General features: G+C 42.0%; 1 protein-coding gene across 2 annotated transcripts in view; it reads right to left on the bottom strand.

Annotated features, from left to right (window-relative positions):
* The window catches only part of TRPM6 (transient receptor potential cation channel subfamily M member 6), a 220,812-nt gene that overhangs the window by 12,402 nt on the left and 189,621 nt on the right, over window positions 1–18,789 (bottom strand). For both annotated transcript variants that reach the window (XM_044287801.1, XM_044287808.1), the window contains 2 exons: window positions 15,142–15,347; window positions 10,097–10,148 (listed from right to left, as the gene is read on the bottom strand). In XM_044287801.1, coding sequence (XP_044143736.1) covers window positions 10,097–10,148; window positions 15,142–15,347 — 258 coding nt within the window. The remainder of the gene's footprint in view (window positions 1–10,096; window positions 10,149–15,141; window positions 15,348–18,789) is intronic.

Genomic DNA, 18,789 nt, shown 5'->3' with positions numbered 1-18,789 from the left:
GACACACTTCTGTCCGAGCACGGGCAAGCTGCCACCCTCTTCTCCCGATGATGATGAAGCCCCTAATTCACCCGGCTCCCATGTGCGATCAGCTACATCATCATCATTGGGTACTGTCTGCACATCACTGATGTCCTCCTCAATGGTCTCTGGGTCAGGAGCCTCACCGCTCGCAACACCAGCCACTCTCCTCATCACTACCTGCCCGCCTACCAGAGGAAGCGGCGGATGTCTCCTCCACATCTTGGCTGGAGAGTAGCTGCTGACTGTCCTCTGGTAGCTCGTCCTCGCTGTATCATGGAGCTGAGCCCACAGCGTATAATACTTCTCTGGCTGAGGGAACAGAAAAGGACAGAGGCAGGTTGAGGACAGGTGAGGGCACAGGGCCTACTCGCGGGCCATGCCAACTAAGGGTTGTGTCTGATGAACCCACCGACTCTTGGCTGGGTGTGTCTGATGTCACTTGGAACAAGGAGGATGACCGAGTCAACCATTCAAGAACTGCTGGGTTGCTGGTCAAGACACGACCGCTAGATGACACTGGGAGCTCAGGCCTCTGGCTGTGACTCCTGCTGCCACGACACCTTACTCTGCTGCGACCTGTGCCAGTGCCAGAAACATTGAGGCCTCTGCCACTTTCCTGTGCAGGGCCTGGCACTTCTCTGTCTGACATACTATTTGATCAAATAAATAAATAAAAAGGAAATTAAAACACCCCAAAAAAGTCTCCACTAATACACGCCAAAAAGGGCTTTAGAACATACAACTGCCCCCGCTGAAAGGCAAATATATATTTTTTTGCCACTAATACAAGCCAAAAAGGGCTGTAATTTTCACACTTCACCACACAACGGCAAATTCTTTTTTTGTGCCACTAATACATGGCAAAAAGGGCTTTAGAACATATAACTGCACCGCTGAATGGCAAATATATATTTTTTGCCACTAATACACGCCAAAAAGGGCTTTAGAACATATAACTGCACCGCTGAATGGCAAATATATATTTTTTGCCACTAATACACGCCAAAAAGGGCTGTAATTTTCTCACTTCACCGCACAACGGCAAATACTTTTTTTTGTGCCACTAATACATGGCAAAAAGGGAGAACAAATAACTGCACTGCTGAACGGCAAATACTGTAGGCCCTTAATTTTTTTCCACTTATACATGCCACAAAAGGATTTAGAACATATAACTACACCACTGAATGGCAGAAAATATATATTTTTTTGCCACTTAATACACACCAAAAAGGGCTTTAGAACATATAACTATACCGCTGAACAGCAAATAAGCCCTTAATTTTTTTCTACTTATACACACCACAAAAGGCTTTAGAACATATAACTGCACCGCTGAACAGCAAATAATATAATTTTTTTTGCCACTAATACACGCCAAAAAGGGCTTTCGAATATATAGCTGCACCGCTGAACGGCAAATATATATTTTTTTGCAACTAATACACACCAAAAAGGGCTGTAATTTTCTCACTTCACAACACAACGGCAAATACTTTTTTTGCGCCACTAATACACGCCAAAAAGGGCTTTAGAACATATAACTGCACCGCTTAACGGCAAATAGGCCCTTACTTTTTTTCTACTTATACACACAACAAAAGGCTTTAGAGCATATAACTGCATCGCTGAACGGCAAATAATGTATATTTTTTTTGCCACTGATACATGCCAAAAAGGGCTTTAGAACATATAATTGCACCGCTGAGCGGCAAATAGGCCCTTATTTTTTTCCACTTATACGCGCAACAAAAAGTTTTAGAACATATAACTACTCTGCTGAACAGCAAATAATATATATTTTTGTGACACTAATACACACCAAAAAGGGCTGTATTTTTCTCACTTCACCACACAATAGGTAATATAAGCCATTTTTTTCTGCCTAATACAAGCCAAAAAATGCTTTACAACATAAAACTGCACTGCACAAGGGCAAATAAGACGTAGAAATATTTCCTTGTAATAAATCCTGTTAATAGCTGTATAAAACAGCACTTACACCCCAATAACAAGAACGGTTTGCTGGAATTACAGAGCTGTATAATGTCAAGTTGCAGCTAGAAAGCAAAAGAAAAAAAGTTTCTATTTAATCCAGCCAGCATAGCAGAGCTGAGAGAGTACTGATGTAGCACAGCTTATTGTGTTTGCCCGCCAGAAATTAATGCCAAACCGGCTGATAACCAAGATAAAGTAGATTGTTCCTCTGATGCAAGTTTATTTAAGTAAAACTGTCCACTACATAAATACAAGGCTGGACTCAATTTATTCAGCAAATCCCTCAACTGTTAACTCTATTATCACTGCTTCGGATGATCACGCTTGGGGTTCTGGATATTCAGGTAGGAGCACCGTGATAAGTGCTGAGCCGCACCTAAAGGGACACTATCGGCAACCCTTACACCACTCTGGCATTCCTACACCTGGGTTCCTACGCGCTGTAAAACGCACAACAGGCAAGAACCAATGATTCCCTATGGGAAGGGTTCACACCTGGGCGTTTTACAGCGCGTACGATCGCGCTGTAAAACGCCCGACGCTCAAACAAGTACAGGAGCTTTTTTTGGCGCGTTTGACGCGCGCTTGGGCCATAGACTCTTTGGACAACACTGCTGTCAATCACCCAAACGTGCGTCAAACGCGCGTTCACTATTAAAAAAAACACGCATAAAACGCGCGACAAAAACGTGCGACAAAAATGCGCGTTTGAGAAACGCCTAGGTGTGAACCCAGCGTTAAAGTTTAAGCCGTGCTGGAAATGTTTCTTGTTACTATTGATGAAGGATCACAACCACTCCATGCATTTGTTCTTATGTGGTTGTCTTCAACATGCAGGAACAGCTAATTTATCTTTGTACTGTTCTCATTCACACAGTCACTATAAGGCTATCTTCATATGGAGAATTCTGCAGTAAATACTATACCTATGTTTTAGTTTTTTTGTCTTTCATATGAATTTGATCACAATTTTCTCCCTTTGAAATAGCAAGAGTACAATCTGCAGCAAAATCCGCCATCTATCCAAAGCAGAATTAGAATTATGCAGATTTGAAAATCCATAACAAGCTCTCATTGGAGATGAGTTTTCAAAAAAACGTTTGATATGTCAAAGGGATGTATCAAAAGAGGAGAGAGAGTGTGATATGTGAGCGCTTCTCTCTCCTTACTCTAGGGATCGTGGGGGTCTCAGCACTCTGACCCCCACTGATCAAAATCTGTGATATGTCTCTATGACATGGTAAAAGTTTTATGAAAAGTCATGGAATAGGTGGGCAAGCTGTTTACATAAGATTTTTAGCTTGTTAGAAGTCAAGTCCTCGTAACATCAAAGATGTAGGATATTTGGGATATTGGCGATTGTGGATCCAAGGGGAGGGGGAACGGTGGAGGTAAAAAATTTTTTATTATTATCATTATTAGAGATGAGCGAATTTATGAAAAGTTTGATTCAGCTGATTTGCCAAATTTTACCCAAAAATTTCCTTTGTGACAAATAACTTCGTCACAAAGCGCATTTATTTTGAAGTAGCGGGTGCAATGACAGGGAGCTGCGACAGCGCCACCCCCTGTCATTGTACCTCTCAGATGCCGCGTTCATACATGATCACGGCATCTGAGTGTAAAAACAGTGTGAAATTAACATAAAAACATAAATCAAACTTACCGCCTCCATTTGCTCGCAACGGGCCGGCCGCAGCACAAGATTACGTCATCACGCTGGCAAGAGTGGTGATGTCATACGGCGGCCCGTCGAGAGCAAATGGAGGAAGTATGATTTTTTTTGTTTTTTACACTATTTATGGTTAAATAGATTCAATAACACGAAGCACGAGGACTTTCGGCCTCGAGGCAAATCGAATTTATCCTGAAATGGGATTCGATGCAATTTTTAGCAATAAAAAATCTTGTTAAAAGTGCTTCATAGTCCACAGTCAGGGTGGTTCAGCAGTGCCAGACCTCTCCGATTGCTTCCTTAATGATCTGGCAGAGCGCGTGTGTTCTGCTGGATCAACGAGAGAGGTTTACGTCTGCATACTTCTCCCTCTCCCTGCCATACACCGATCTATGTGATCAGTGCAGTCCAGAGAGGAGGCTGAGTGATCATGGAGAGGACTGTGAGAAACAAAGCTGTCCCCATACTGTTGTATATCTTGCTGAACATCCTAACTTTTCTCATATAACCCCTTCAGAACCTGACACATTTTTGTTGTTTTTCCAAGAGCCATACTTTTTTTTTTCTTTTGTGTTTTTAATGGCACCACTTAATTTACCATTGCAAACTGGAAAAAGGGATTCAAATAAAAAAATAAGTCACCTTGGTTTTTTGGGTTGTGTTTTTACAGCATTCACTGTGCGTTATAAATGGCATGATGACCTTATTCTAAGATCAGTATGATTATTGTGATAAATGTATATAGTTTTTATGATGTTTTACTACTTTTAAGGAATAAAAACCTTTGAATTTGTATTTTTGTCTACAGTGCAGTGTGGGGCAAGCCTTGAATAGAGCAGTGGCCAAGGAACTGACGGAGATAGTCCATGCTGTACTCGGTTTCTCTTTGGCAGTCCCATGACAGTGGCTTTGCCAGGTCAAAACATTCGGGGCCTGGGCCCCTGATGTTTTGTTCCAAGCCCCGAATGTCCTGCCTGCCTGTTAGATATAACTGTATTGCCGTCCTTAGGATGGCAATACAATTGAATCTAATGTACTGCAACAGCTGAAGGACCTGTGATGACCTTTACAGGTCATGTGATAAGTTCTAAATGCAGCAGCTGAAAAGGACCTGGGATGATGTCACCATCATGTGACCAGTGCAGGAGAGGATGGCTCAGCAGTGAAGAGAAGGTGAGATCTGCTACATGAGGAGAGGTAAGTGAAGATTACTCAGTGTGAGAGGCAGAGCAATGTTGGGAGTTGTAGTTATTTAACTGGGACTGTATGTTAGGGCTGAAGGGAGGGAAGTTATTTACATGGGACATTGAGGTGGAGTGATGTCAATTACATGGGACAGAAATTTTGAAGTGGCTGGGGTAGGGTGATGTTATTTATATGGGACTGCATGTTAAAGGCAGCTGTGGGAGAGAGTGATATTATTTACCTGGGATTGAATGTTGAAGGATAATGTTATTTACTTGGAACTGCATGTTGGAGGTGGCTGGAGAGGGGTGATTTTATTTACATGGGACTGTATGTTGAAGGTGTCTGGGGGAGGGAGTGACGTTATTTATATGGTACTGAATATTGAGGAGGTGATGTTATTTACATGGGACTGTATGTTGAAGGCGGCTAGGGAGGGGGTGATGTTACATGAGACCGTATATTGGAAAGGGCAGGAGAGATGGTGGGATGTTATTTACATGGGACTCTATTTCGGAGGGGGCTGTAGATAGAGAGGGATGTTATTTACATGGGACTGTATATTGGAGAAGACCCCTCCAGTATTCCAAGGTACCACTTGGAACCGAACCCGAGTCCGGGAAATGTTTTTTTACAAATTAATTTATGAAGTTATTGTGTGAAGCACATTAGAGCGAAGTTTTATGCGAATTGACTTCAGATGTTTTATCCGTAGTCGATTCGCTCATCCCTAACTGCCACGTCTGTTGTGTGATACAGCTGTCACCTGCCACATATGGAGCGATTTCAGCGTGTGAGAGCTAAATATTGTGGCATTTTGTAGGTCAGTACGATTATGCCAAATTTATTAACACTTTTTATGCTGTAGTTTTCATTGGTACTACTATTCTGGGCTGTATATGACTGTGATTTTTATCCCATTTCTTTGGAGTCAAGGTGATCAAAGCAAAAGCATTATGGCCTTGTTTTTATAGCATTCACTTTGTAAGCTAAATTATAATATTTGTCTTTATGGATGCAGCAATCTTTAAGTCCCAGTTGGAAACTTAAACATGCAAACTTCTGACTGCTGATATAATACACTGCAATACTTATGCATAACGAGGGGCTTTCTTTGATTGGAGTGAATTAAAAAAATTAAAAGGGTTTTCTTAATGTTTTATACTGAACATACCTTAAGGGTAGGTCATCAGTTTCTTATTACTGGGGGTCCAACATCCATGACCACCACCGATCAATTAAGAGGGCCGCAGCACTTCTTAACAATCTTAGCATCATCCACTGGATAGCAGCTATGCTTGGTGTGCAGCCCAGCCCCATTCACTTGAATGTGACTGAGCTGCACCTTGGCCACGTGACCGATGAACATGACATCACTGACCTAGGGTAAGCTGCAAGGAGGCTTGAGCACTGCATCCTCATCAAGCAGCTGATCGACGGGGGTCTGGGGTGTTTGACTCCCACCGATAAGATACTGATGACCTATCCTGAGAAGAGGTCATGAGCAAAGAACCCTTGGAAAACCCCTTTAAGCAAAACTGACTGTTGTGCTAACAAGTCCAAATAAAGAGGGTGAGCAGTTTCAAAAATTATATCCCGAAGACCATCCACCTATTTTTTTGTCGGTCTTCCATACTGCATGCCTGCATTAGGCTTCAGAGTATGGAGGCGTGTCTCTCAGTAATCCAATCTGATTGGCTGGCAGGGAGCTGCTGGCTACAGCAAGTGCGAATGGGAAGTGAGGGAAAGCAGTTTTGTCCTCATAGAACTGGCAGAGGAGCCATCTTGAGAAGGTCTTCATATTGTAAATGTTTAAATGCATAATGCTGCTGCAGCTGTAACATGTGCTAAAAATTGATTTTTTTATGAAAACATGACAGTTACCCTTTAATATATCCTTATATAGGTCAGAGCTCCACTCTTTGTGCAGAAACATACCATAGCCATGGAGGCTCCAAACTAAATTTCTCTCATACAGTCCTGATCAAAAGTTTAAGACCACTTGAAAAATTGCAAAAAAAAAATCATATTTAGCATGGCTGGATCTTAACAAGGTTCCAAGTAGAGCTTCAACATGCAACAAGAAGAAATGGAAGTGAGACAAAACCTTTTTTGAGCATTCAATTTAATGAAAACAACGAATAAACTGAAACAGGCTGTTTTTCAGCTGATCAAAAGTTTAGGACCACACCTCCAAAAAAACTAAACCCCACCAAAACAGAAATCCAACTTCTAAACATGAACTCAGTAATGAGTAGCTCCGCCATTATTGTTGATCACTTCAAAAATTTGTTTCGGCATGCTTGATGCAAGCGTTTCCATGAGGTGAGTGGGAACATTTCTCCAAATGGTGAAGACGGCCGCACGGAGGCCATCTACTGTCTGGAACTGTTGTCCATTTTTGTAAACTTCCCTTGCCATCCATCCCCAAAGGTTCTCAATTGGATTTAGATCAGGGGAACACGCAGGATGGGCCAAAAGAGTGATGTTATTCTCCTGGAAGAAGTCCCTTGTCCTGCGGGCATTGTGTACTGTAGCGTTGTCCTGTTGAAAAACCCAGTCGTTACCACACAGACGAGGGCCCTCAGTCATGAGGAATGCTCTCTGCAACATCTGGACATAGCCAGCGGCCATTTGACGCCACCCTGCACTTCCTGAAGCTCCATTGTTCCACTGAAGGAAAAAGCACCCCAGACCATTATGGCGCCCCCTCCACTGTGGCGAATAGAAAACATCTCAGGTGGGATCTGCTTGTCATGCCAGTAACGTTGGAAACCATCAGGACCATCAAGGTTAAATTTTTTCTCAGAGAATAAAACTTTCTTCCACCTTTGAATGTCCCATGTTTGGTGCACTCCAAACGAGCAGTTCTGTGGCGTTCAAGGAGACGAGTTCTTTGTAGATGTTTTTTGTTTTTGAAGCCATTCAGTCTCAGATGCCGTCTGATGGTTATGGGGCTGCAGTCAGCACCAGTAAGGGCCTTAATTTGGGTCGAGGATCGTCCAGTGTCTTGACGGACGGCCAATTGAATCCTCCGGCTCAGTGCTGGTGAAATTTTTTGGGGTCTTCCACTTGACTTTTTTGTTCCATAACTCCAAATGACTGTCTTACTGTGTCCTACCTCAGCAGCGATGGCGCGCTGTGAGAGATCCTGCTTATGCAGTTCAACAAACCGACCATGTTCAAAAAGGGAGAGTTTTTTTGCCTTTGCCATCACAACATGTGACTACCTGACAGAAAATGACAATGAATCCAACTCTTTGCACAGATTTTGCCTTTTGGATCAGCTGAAAAACAGCCTGTTTCAGTTTAATCGTTATTTAAAATTAACTAATTAATTAATGCTCAAAAAATGTTTTGTCTCACTCTCATTTCTTCTTGTTGCATGTTGAAGCTCTACTGGGAACCTTGTTAACATCCAACAATGTAAAATATGATTTTTTGCCATTTTTCAAGTGGTCTTAAACTTTTGATCAGGACTGTAGGACAAACCCCTTAATCCTAGGCATAGCCTGGTTTTACAAAGGAAGGGTTGAATGTGGTAATGATTTGTTTATTTTATGAATTATTTATATCAAATGTGACCATATAGTTTCTATAATAGGGAATTGCCATACCAGTATATTTGGTGATATGTTTTGATTATAATAATCCCTTCCCTATGAATAAACTTCATCCATTCATTCTCTGCAAGTAGTAAGCAGAATACAGATCACTATTTATGGTAGCCTGTATTCTGCTATGAAAGACAAACTGTTCTAACACAGCCTGTATTTTGCTGCTCTGTTATTGGAACCATTCTGATCCTAAACGTAGATAATATATGCATACTAGAACAATGCAGTTAGAGTTGAGCAAATCGAATCCGATTTCAGGATGAATTCAATTCTCTGCGAAGCTGAATTTTCTTGTGCTTCGTGGTAGCAAATCTATTTAATCTAAAATAGTGTAAAAAAAACATACTTACCTGATCCATTTGCTTGCAACGGGCCGTCTGCCGCCATCTTGTTTGAAAATCTCGTCCGAAACCCCGTGCATGGTGATGTTTGACGGCGTGATGACATCATCTCGGGCCGCACGAGATTTTGCGTCAGATCTTCAAGCAAGATGGCGGTTGCGGGCCCGTCGCAAGCAAATGGAGGCAGCAAGTATGAGTTATTTATTTTTTTCTGTAAATTTTTACACAGTTTTTACTCTCAGATGCTGCAGGCATGTATAAACGTGGTATCTGGTGGGGGGGGTTACAATGATGGAGTGCGGCGCAATCGCAGCTCCCTGTCATTGCACTCACTACTTACAAAAAAATGCACTTCGTGACTAAGTAATTAGTCACAAACAGAATTTTTACGTTAAATTTGGCGTAGCAGCCACATCGACTTTTTAAGAAATTGCAGTATATGAAATCCCCTAATATATACGTGTTGGTTCCTTTTGATACTAGACAAAGACAAAACAACCCATAAATCTAAAACTAACACATCACTAGTTTCACACTGAACAGTCACACTTGATATAAATGCATTTTATGGGGCTCACATGGTCCAGTAACTGACTGATCTCCAAAATGGCTTATTGCACATGAAACCAGTGTTCTCATTCCTGACATGAGCATTGTCTTTAGCAAGAAAGTGCAGACTCCCTGGGAACATTGTGATTTCATGCAACACAAGTGGAAACGACTTAATTAGTACAATAATAAAGTGATATACACAACAACAGCTCATCTCCAGCTCAAAGAGATCCCGGGGAACAGACACATCTATACCTCAGACACCAGATGAGAGTTCCCACGAGGCTGTGGATTTCTATTCACTGAACAGCACTTGTTTTCCCCACAAATAAAATAATGTTCATGAAATAAAAAGCTGAGGATAAAACGGGACAGCGACTGCAGCAACGAAGAGGAAAATAATAACTTATAATTACACATCTACTGCGTTAATGTATGTGGTAGTGTTATTAAATTATCAAATAATAAGAAAATATAGTATAGCTGTTCTATGTCATTAGGCACACCATTGTTCCAGTTAGAATACTCCCTTATATATCTCTGACTTATTTAACTGGGGATTAAGACAAACTGTCTCTCATGTGAAATGTAGCAATCTGCAGAGAAACCCCCTTATGATGAGCACAGATGGACAATCGCTATTGCATGTCACATCAGCTTTTGTGTTTTCTGAGTGGCAGTTTGTAAAATGAGATTAAACTTACTGCTTGTCTTCCGGTTTAATAACAGATGGGTCTGTAAGATTTTCTCCAACACCTGTAGATAAAACAAGAAAATAAGTATCTATCTATCTATCTATCCATCTAACATCTATCTATCTATATAATCTATCTATCTCATATCTATCTAATAGCTATTTATCTAGAAATCCATCTTCTATCCATCTATCTATATAATCTATCTATCTGTCTATCTATCCATCTAACATCTATCTATCTATATAATCTATCTATCTCATATCTATCTAATAGCTATTTATCTAGAAATCCATCTTCTATCCATCTATCTATTTATCTATCTATATAATCTGTCTATCTATCTAATTATCTCATATCTATATAATATATATATATATATATATATATATATATATATATACACACAGTACAGACCAAAAGTTTGGACACACCTTCTCATTCAAAGAGTTTTCTTTATTTTCATGGCTATGAAAATTGTAGATTCACACTGAAGGCATCAAAACGATGAATTAACACATGTGGAATTACATACATAACAAAAAAGTGTGAAACTATTGAAATTATGTCATATTCTAGGTTATTCAAAGTAGCCACCTTTTGCTTTGATTACTGCTTTGCACACTCTTGGCATTCTCTTGATGAGCTTCAAGAGGTAGTCACCTGAAATGGTTTTCACTTCACAGGTGTGCCCTGTCAGGTTTAATAAGTGGGATTTCTTGCCTTATAAATGGGGTTGGGACCATCAGTTGCGTTGTGGAGAAGTCAGGTGGATACACAGCTGATAGTCCTACTGAATAGACTGTTAAAATTTGTATTATGGCAAGAAAAAAGCAGCTAAGTAAAGAAAAACGAGTGGCCATCATTACTTTAAGAAATGAAGGTCAGTCAGTCCGAAAAATTGGGAAAACTTTGAAAGTGTCCCCAAGTGCAGTCACAAAAACCATCAAGCTCTACAAAGAAACTGGCTCACATGCGGACCGCCCCAGGAAAGGAAGACCAAGAGTCACCTCTGCTGCGGAGGATAAGTTCATCCGAGTCACCAGCCTCAGAAATCACAGGTTAACAGCAGCTCAGATTAGAGACCAGGTCAATGCCACACAGAGTTCTAGTAGCAGACACATCTCTAGAACAACTGTTAAGAGGAGACTGTGTGAATCAGGCCTTCATGGTAGAATATCTGCTAGGAAACCACTGCTAAGGACAGGAAACAAGCAGAAGAGACTTGTTTGGGCTAAAGAACACAAGGAATGGACATTAGACCAGTGGAAATCTGTGCTTTGGTCTGATGAGTCCAAATTTGAGATCGTTGGTTCCAACCACCGTGTCTTTGTGCGACGCAGAAAAGGTGAACGGATGGACCTGGTTGCCTGGTTCCCACCGTGAAGCATGGAGGAGGAGGTGTGATGGTGTGGGGGGGCTTTGCTGGTGACACTGTTGGGGATTTATTCAAAATTGAAGGCATACTGAACCAGCATGGCTACCACAGCATCTTGCAGTGGCATGCTATTCCATCCGGTTTGCGTTTAGTTGGACCATCATTTATTTTTCAACAGGACAATGACCCCAAACACACCTCCAGGCTGTGTAAAGGCTATTTGACCATGAAGGAGAGTGATGGGGTGCTGCGCCAGATGACCTGGCCTCCACAGTCACCGGACCTGAACCCAATCGAGATGGTTTAGGGTGAGCTGGACCGCAGAGTAAAGGCAAAAGGGCCAACAAGTGCTAAGCATCTCTGGGAACTCCTTCAAGACTGTTAGAAGACCATTTCAGGTGACTACCTCTTGAAGCTCATCAAGAGAATGCCAAGAGTGTGCAAAGCAGTAATCAAAGCAAAAGGTTGCTACTTTGAAGAACCTAGAATATGACATATTTTCAGTTGTTTCATACTTTTTTGTTATGTATATAATTCCAAATGTGTTAATTCATAGTTTTGATGCCTTCAGTGTGAATCTACAATTTTCATAGTCATGAAAATAAAGAAAACTCTTTGAATGAGAAGGTGTGTCCAAACTTTTGGTCTGTACTGTATGTATATATATATATATATATATATATATATATACACACACTGAACAAAAATATAAATGCAACACTTTCGGTTTTGCTCCCACTTTGCATGAGCTGAACTCAAAGATCTAATACATTTTCTACATACACAAAAGACCCATTACTCTCAAATATCGGTCTAAATCTGTGTTAGCGAGCACTTCTCTTTTGCCGAGATAATCCATCCCACCTCACAGGTGTGGCATATCAAGGTGCTTATAAGACAGCATGAATATTGCACAGGTGTGCCTTAGGGTACCTTCACACTAGCATTTTTATTTTCCTGCACTGAGTTCCGTCTTAGGGGCTTAATAATGGAAAAGAACTGATCGGTTTCATCCCCATGCATTCAGAATAGAGATAAATCCATTCAGGATGCATCAGGAGGTCTTCAGTTCAGTCACTGAACGGCGTTTTGGACGGAGGAAATAGCGCAGCATGCTGCAGTATTATCTCCGTCCAAAATTCCAGATCAGTTGCTGGAATGCTGGATCCGGCATTAATTTACATTGAAATGTATTCGTGCCGGATCCAGCATTAAAACTACTGCAAAGCCGGATCCGACCTTTCGTTCTGCGCATAAAAAATTTGAAAAAAATTATAATGTACACCAGATACGTTGATAAATCTCCTGCTCCCCATCTATTACAAAGCTGACTGCCGGCAGCCACCACTAGGGGGAGCTCACTGCATAGGAATTTATGCCATTATGATAGAAGCTGTAATTATCTCATAGCATCCACCTAGCGGTGGCTGCTTGAAAATGCAGTGTGTTCCCTCAGGGTAGAGAAGATGTTCAGTGCGGGACTCATATGGTCTGCCTACATTGTAGGGACGCCACTGTCTAACATTCATATGTGTAATATCTCATATCTTTCTAATATCCTTCTAACATTCATAAGTGTAATACCGTAAATCTATCCATCTCATATCTATCTATCTATCCATACACTTAATATTTGATCGTCCTCTCCATTACAACTGATATCATTCACTAGGTACTCATACATATACCAGATACAAGTACAGTTCTGTATTCAGCTTGTTTTCATTGAATATTTAAAAAATCATTGAAGACATTTTTGCCAAAACAAACTGAGATCTCCTTGGAAATGTACAGCATTTTACATCCATGCAGCGCATTCAATTACATCGCCAAACTATAAATGAGCTTCTACTGTGAACAGAATAATTCCACCTTAAAAGAAAAACATTATATTTTGATATATTCGATGTACAGATTTTAAATCATACAAATTCTATTTCTCTGTTCCTGCTCTGTCACTAAACGGTGTTGTTCTGATACAAAGCCCCATAGACAATAGATGGCTTGCAGGAGAGATTGTGCACAGTGAATCATTGTAGAAAGCCACACTGGGTTTAAATATGGAAAGCCAGATAAAGCTACCATAGTGTAAAATCCTCCAAAGAGAGACAGGGACATCTGCTGTATATCGGAGGTAATCCAGTACAGAACTTGACGTGAGAAAGTCGAGGGATATAAAACTTTCACTGACTATAGGAAGTATGACGTTGTTTTATACACAATTTCTTAGGCAATGTAGGGATCCATTAAAGTAATTGTGATGTATATTAGCACTGGTAAATAATAATCATTTCTACATTTTTATGCTTTTTTCAAGTAAAAATACACAACCTTCAGTGTTCTCCAGAGGCAAATGTTCTACAATAGGTGGGTCACAGTAAGGGCCCATTCAGACGGCCGTAGTGCTTTGCGGATCTGCAAAACACGGACACCGGCCATGTGCGTTCCGCAATTTGAGGACCACACTTGGCCGCAACCATAATACCATAATAGAAAATGCCTATTCTTGATTGCGGATAAGAATAGGACATGTTCTATCTTTTCTGAGGAGCCGTGGTACAGAATAACGGATGCGGACGGCACACGGTGTGCTGTCCGCATCTATTGAGGGCCCATAGAAATGAATGGATCCGCAGACCTTCCGCAAAATTGCTAAACTGCTACGGATCCGTACACACGGTCGTGTGAATGGACCCTTAGGCTGAAGGTGTTGAACTGTTTGAAGCCCCTTTTTTTTTTACAATGATTGTGCCAGCTCCTGCTTAACGAGGTTGTGCCAAGTACTGTATTTAAGCTACCCCCTAATTCTCTATGGGACTGTCCAGCGCTGTACTCAGCTATCTCCGGCAGTCTCCTAGTGAATGAATGGAGCAGTAGGATGGATGCTAGGTCTGCCGCTCTTTCAGGACAGGGACATGGGACCTACATTTTCGGGATTGGTGTACTTATATTCACCTGTACTATTATAAAAAAAAAAAAAAACACTAAAGTGACAGTTAATCTTTAACGCGACCAACAAGAAAAAAATGAAAATTCAGTTTTTTGTTTTTTTTCTGGAAAGGCATCCATAACACCTTCAAAAGTTACACTTGAGAATCTTTGGAAAAATGAGAACTAGGCATGCATGTATAATTTGGGCTGGGAGCACGCCTTTCCTCTGGAAAAAGCTTCTTGAAGAGGGTCAGTTTATAGATAGGGATTTTACAGACAGAATTCTCCCTAAAATATGATAAAAAGTCAATTCATACACAAGTGAATTTGCATTAATCCCTGAACAATGGGCAAATTGAACATGCTCTAGTGGCTTGTATTCTGGGTAACCTCTTATGATCAGGCTATATTTGGTAATTTGATGTAAGCAACACAACTGCCTGACTACAAGGTAGAACTGTGAATACAGCTCTGGACTATTAAACAGGCTGTAGTTCATCCCATGCTTCCCTTTACACAACCAAACAGAAGGTATGTAATCTCTGAATCCCATCTTTGATTGCTTCACTAAAGGGGTATCTGGTATTAAAAGGTTTTCAACTTTACAAAATGTTTCTAAGAAATGGAAAAATGATTATGGATACTGCCCCACCAAGAAACCAAATAAATATCTCAGAATGGCATATATTGATAAAATAAATCTACATTCTTCTCTCCATGACTTCAGCCCATATGCTAACCTTACCTTGCAGATCAAGAACAAGTAGCTCTCCCCTGGTATACTCAAAGGTCCAGTGAGAAAACGACAGCAGTGCTTCCTCCAGTAAAGTGATTGGGGTGATCTCATCGCCATTGTTGTTATTGTACTTTCGGAATTCTCCTGTCATGTATTTCTCTATTGTTAACCATTGATTAGCAGAATGACAATAGATCAAAAAGACTTCTAGGAACCTGAATGCAAAACCAATAAAAATATAGCTGGTAAGAAATTATTCAGAAGTCATTAACATCAACATGTACAGTATAATGGAACGGCATAATACATCTGCATTTGCAATACATGATATCTGTCATACTGTATGTTAAGGCTACTTTCACATTTGCGGCAGAGTGATCCGGCAAGCAGTTCTGTCGCCAGAACTGCCTGCCGGATCAGGCAATCTGCATGCAAATGGACAGCATTTGTAGATGGATCCGGATGCGGATCCGTCTCACAACTGCATTGCAAGAACGGATCCGTCACTCCGTTTGTCATACGGACAAACCTCACCTGAAAGGGGTGAGGTAATCAGTGGTGGAGGACGCATGATCAGCAGACAGAATATCTTGCTACATCATTGAAGGTGCTGAACCTGGCACAATCCATCTAAGGGGGCAGAGCAATCAGTGAATTAGGTCACATTATCAGTATAAAAGATTGAGGGTGTGGACCCACTGTGCCAACTAACCAGTTTGACTTTGATCTAACCATAAGGGCGTTGTCCTGGTGGTTCCGTGGTATTCACCCTTTACCCCTGTCCAGGATCTGGACTTCGCTGCAAGGAACCAGGCAGGCCACTACCTCCTAGATTAACCCTGGTGTACAGCTGACCCACGGGGTAACAGACACTGGTGCGAAGCAACAAAGACTTAGTTAAAAGTCATAATCTGAACAAAGTCCAAGGTCAGGGCAGCCTGAGTATGTGTGCATTTCAGATAGAAATTCCAAGGTTGGGGCAGGCTGAGTACATCTGTAGTCCAGGCAGCAGTTCCAAGGTCGGGTCAGGTGACAAGGGGCAGAACCGATAGACAGGAAAGGTACAGTACACAGGTAGTCAGAGAAGAGATCACACCTTCTCTGGTTGCTAAAGACTAGAAAACCTCAAAGCTCAGGGATGGATCCACAGCCCAGCTAAATAGGGAAGCTGATCAGTAGTGATGGACGAACACCAGCCAGGACGATTTGCGAACGCGATTAAATGTTCGCAAACCGCAAGTTCGCGGCGGGCCCCATTCACTTTATTGGCAGGCGAACCTGAAAAACCTTCAGGTCATATTTGCAGCCACCGAATACTTGCTAGAAGTGCACAAATCGTCCCACAACACGGACAGTGACATACCAGAGGGGGATCAATGTAAAAAATAGCCCACTGGAGTATAGGCCCCAAACATTAGGCATTCACAGGACAGAAAAGATTAAGTGATTATGTGGCTGGAGGTATATTAGACGGTCAATGGATATCCATTTTACTGCAAGGCAGTGGAGTACAAGCCCCAAAAATTAGGCATTCACCGGACAGAAAACATCAAGTGATTATGTGGCTGGAGGTACATTAGGCAGTCACTGTATAACAATTTTACTGTTGGCCAGTTACATTAAAGGCCCGAAAAATTATGCATTCAACGTACAGAAAAGATTATGTGGCTGGAGGTACATTAGGCGGTCACCGTATAACAATTTTACTGTTGGCAGTTAGATTACAGGCCCCAAAAATTATGCATTCACCGTACAGAAAATATCAAGTGATTATGTGGCTGGAGGTATATTAGAAGGTTATTGGATATAAATTTTACTGAAGGCCAGTGGAGTACAGGCCCCAAACATTAGGCATTTACCGGACAGAAAACATCAAGTGATAATGTGGCTGGAGGTCACCGTATAACAGTTTTACTGTTGGCCAGTTACATTAAAGGTCCCAAAAATTATGCATTCACCATACAGAAAAGATCAAGTCATTATGTAGCTGGAGTTATATAAGACGGTCAATTTTACTGCAGGCCAGTGGAGTACAGGCCCCAAACATTAGGCATCACCGGACAGAAAACATCAAGTGATTATATGGCTGGAGGTATATTAGACGATCATTGGATATAAATTTTACTGCAGGCCAGTACAAATACATGTCAAATACATATATTTAAAATAACTAAAAATATAAAATTGGATTAAAAACATGGCTAACAAAATCCACCCTCTTGAAAAAAAACAAAAAAACAATGGTAATAGGTGAAATTCAATTAAGCGTGATTGTCACAGGTGTTGAATTCCTCCGAGATCCATGCCTCATTCATTTTTAGAAATGTGAGGTAGTCCACACTGTCGTGAGCTAGGCGAGTGTGCTTATCAGCCACAATCCCGCCTGCTGTGCTGAACGTCCTTTCGGACAGGACACTGGACAAGTGGCAAGCCAAGAGTTCCACGGCAAATCGTGCCTGGTCTGGCAACAGGTCAAGCCTGCACATCCAGTAGTCAAGGGCTTCCTCGCTTCTCAGAGCGTCCACATCAGCCATTAACCCGATGTAGTCAGACAACTGTCAGTCTAGGCGTTCCCTGAGGCTGGATCCGGAGGGCGGCTGTCGATGGGTTGGCTGTAAGAATGATCTCATAGCCGAAGTGACCAACATATCTTCAAACCGCACTCTTCTTGCATGCGCGGTAGGATTGGTACCCGCAACTGTTTCTCTGTGGGTGGAAATTCCTCTGCCAGAGCCTGCAACAGCAGAATGCAGCATCTCTCTTAGCAAGGTCTGGAAATGCTGCATTCCGACAGCCCTCTGTGATGCTGGTAACATGTCCACCATTTTGTGTTTGTACCGGCGGTCTAAGTATGTTGCCACCCAATATTGGTCCTTGCCCTTTATGCTTTTTATATGGGGGTCCCTCTTCAAACACTGGAGCATGAAGGCCCCCATTGGCACTAAATTGGAGCGGCCTGACTCCTGCTCATCGCCCAGGAGAATGTCGTCCTCTGTCTCCTCCCCCAATCCATGGACAACACCAGGGATCCCAGAAAACCCTGCTCTTCTTGCTCCTCCTCCTCCCCCCAGACACCATTCTCCTCTGACTCCTCTTCAGACTCCTGCTGACTTGTCTCAGATGGAGTAGCCCCCCTGGGAATTCATTCAGCATTGTGACTTCCTCATCTTCCTGCTCCTCGACGGCTTGATCAATGACACGATGCAATGCACACTCCAGAAAGAAGGCATAAGGTATGATGTCACTGATGGCGCCCTGGCTGCGACTGACCAGTTTGGTGATCTCATCAAATGGCCGCAGAAGTCTGCATGCATCACGCATGAGCAGCCACTGGCACGGTGGAAAAAAAAACAAGCTCCCCAGAACCTGTCCTGCCGCAGAGTTCATACAGGTAGTCGTTAACAGCACATTTCTGCTGGAGCAGCCTATCAAGCATATACAAGGTGGAGTTCCAGCGCGTCGGGCCATCACAAATCAGATGTCTGACGGGCAAGAGGTATCACCGCTGAACGTCAGCAAGGCGAGCCATGGCCGTGTAAGATCTAAAATGGCCAGAGATTTTCCTGGCCCCCCACAAGACGTCCTGGACCCTGGAGTATTTGGCAACGAATGACTGCCTGACTAAGTTCAGGACGTGTGCCATGCATGGCACGTGTG

Source organism: Bufo gargarizans, chromosome 1 (assembly GCF_014858855.1).
Source record: "Bufo gargarizans isolate SCDJY-AF-19 chromosome 1, ASM1485885v1, whole genome shotgun sequence".
In the NCBI taxonomy this organism is placed as follows: domain Eukaryota; kingdom Metazoa; phylum Chordata; class Amphibia; order Anura; family Bufonidae; genus Bufo; species Bufo gargarizans.
This window is presented reverse-complemented; position numbering and strand designations above follow the sequence as displayed.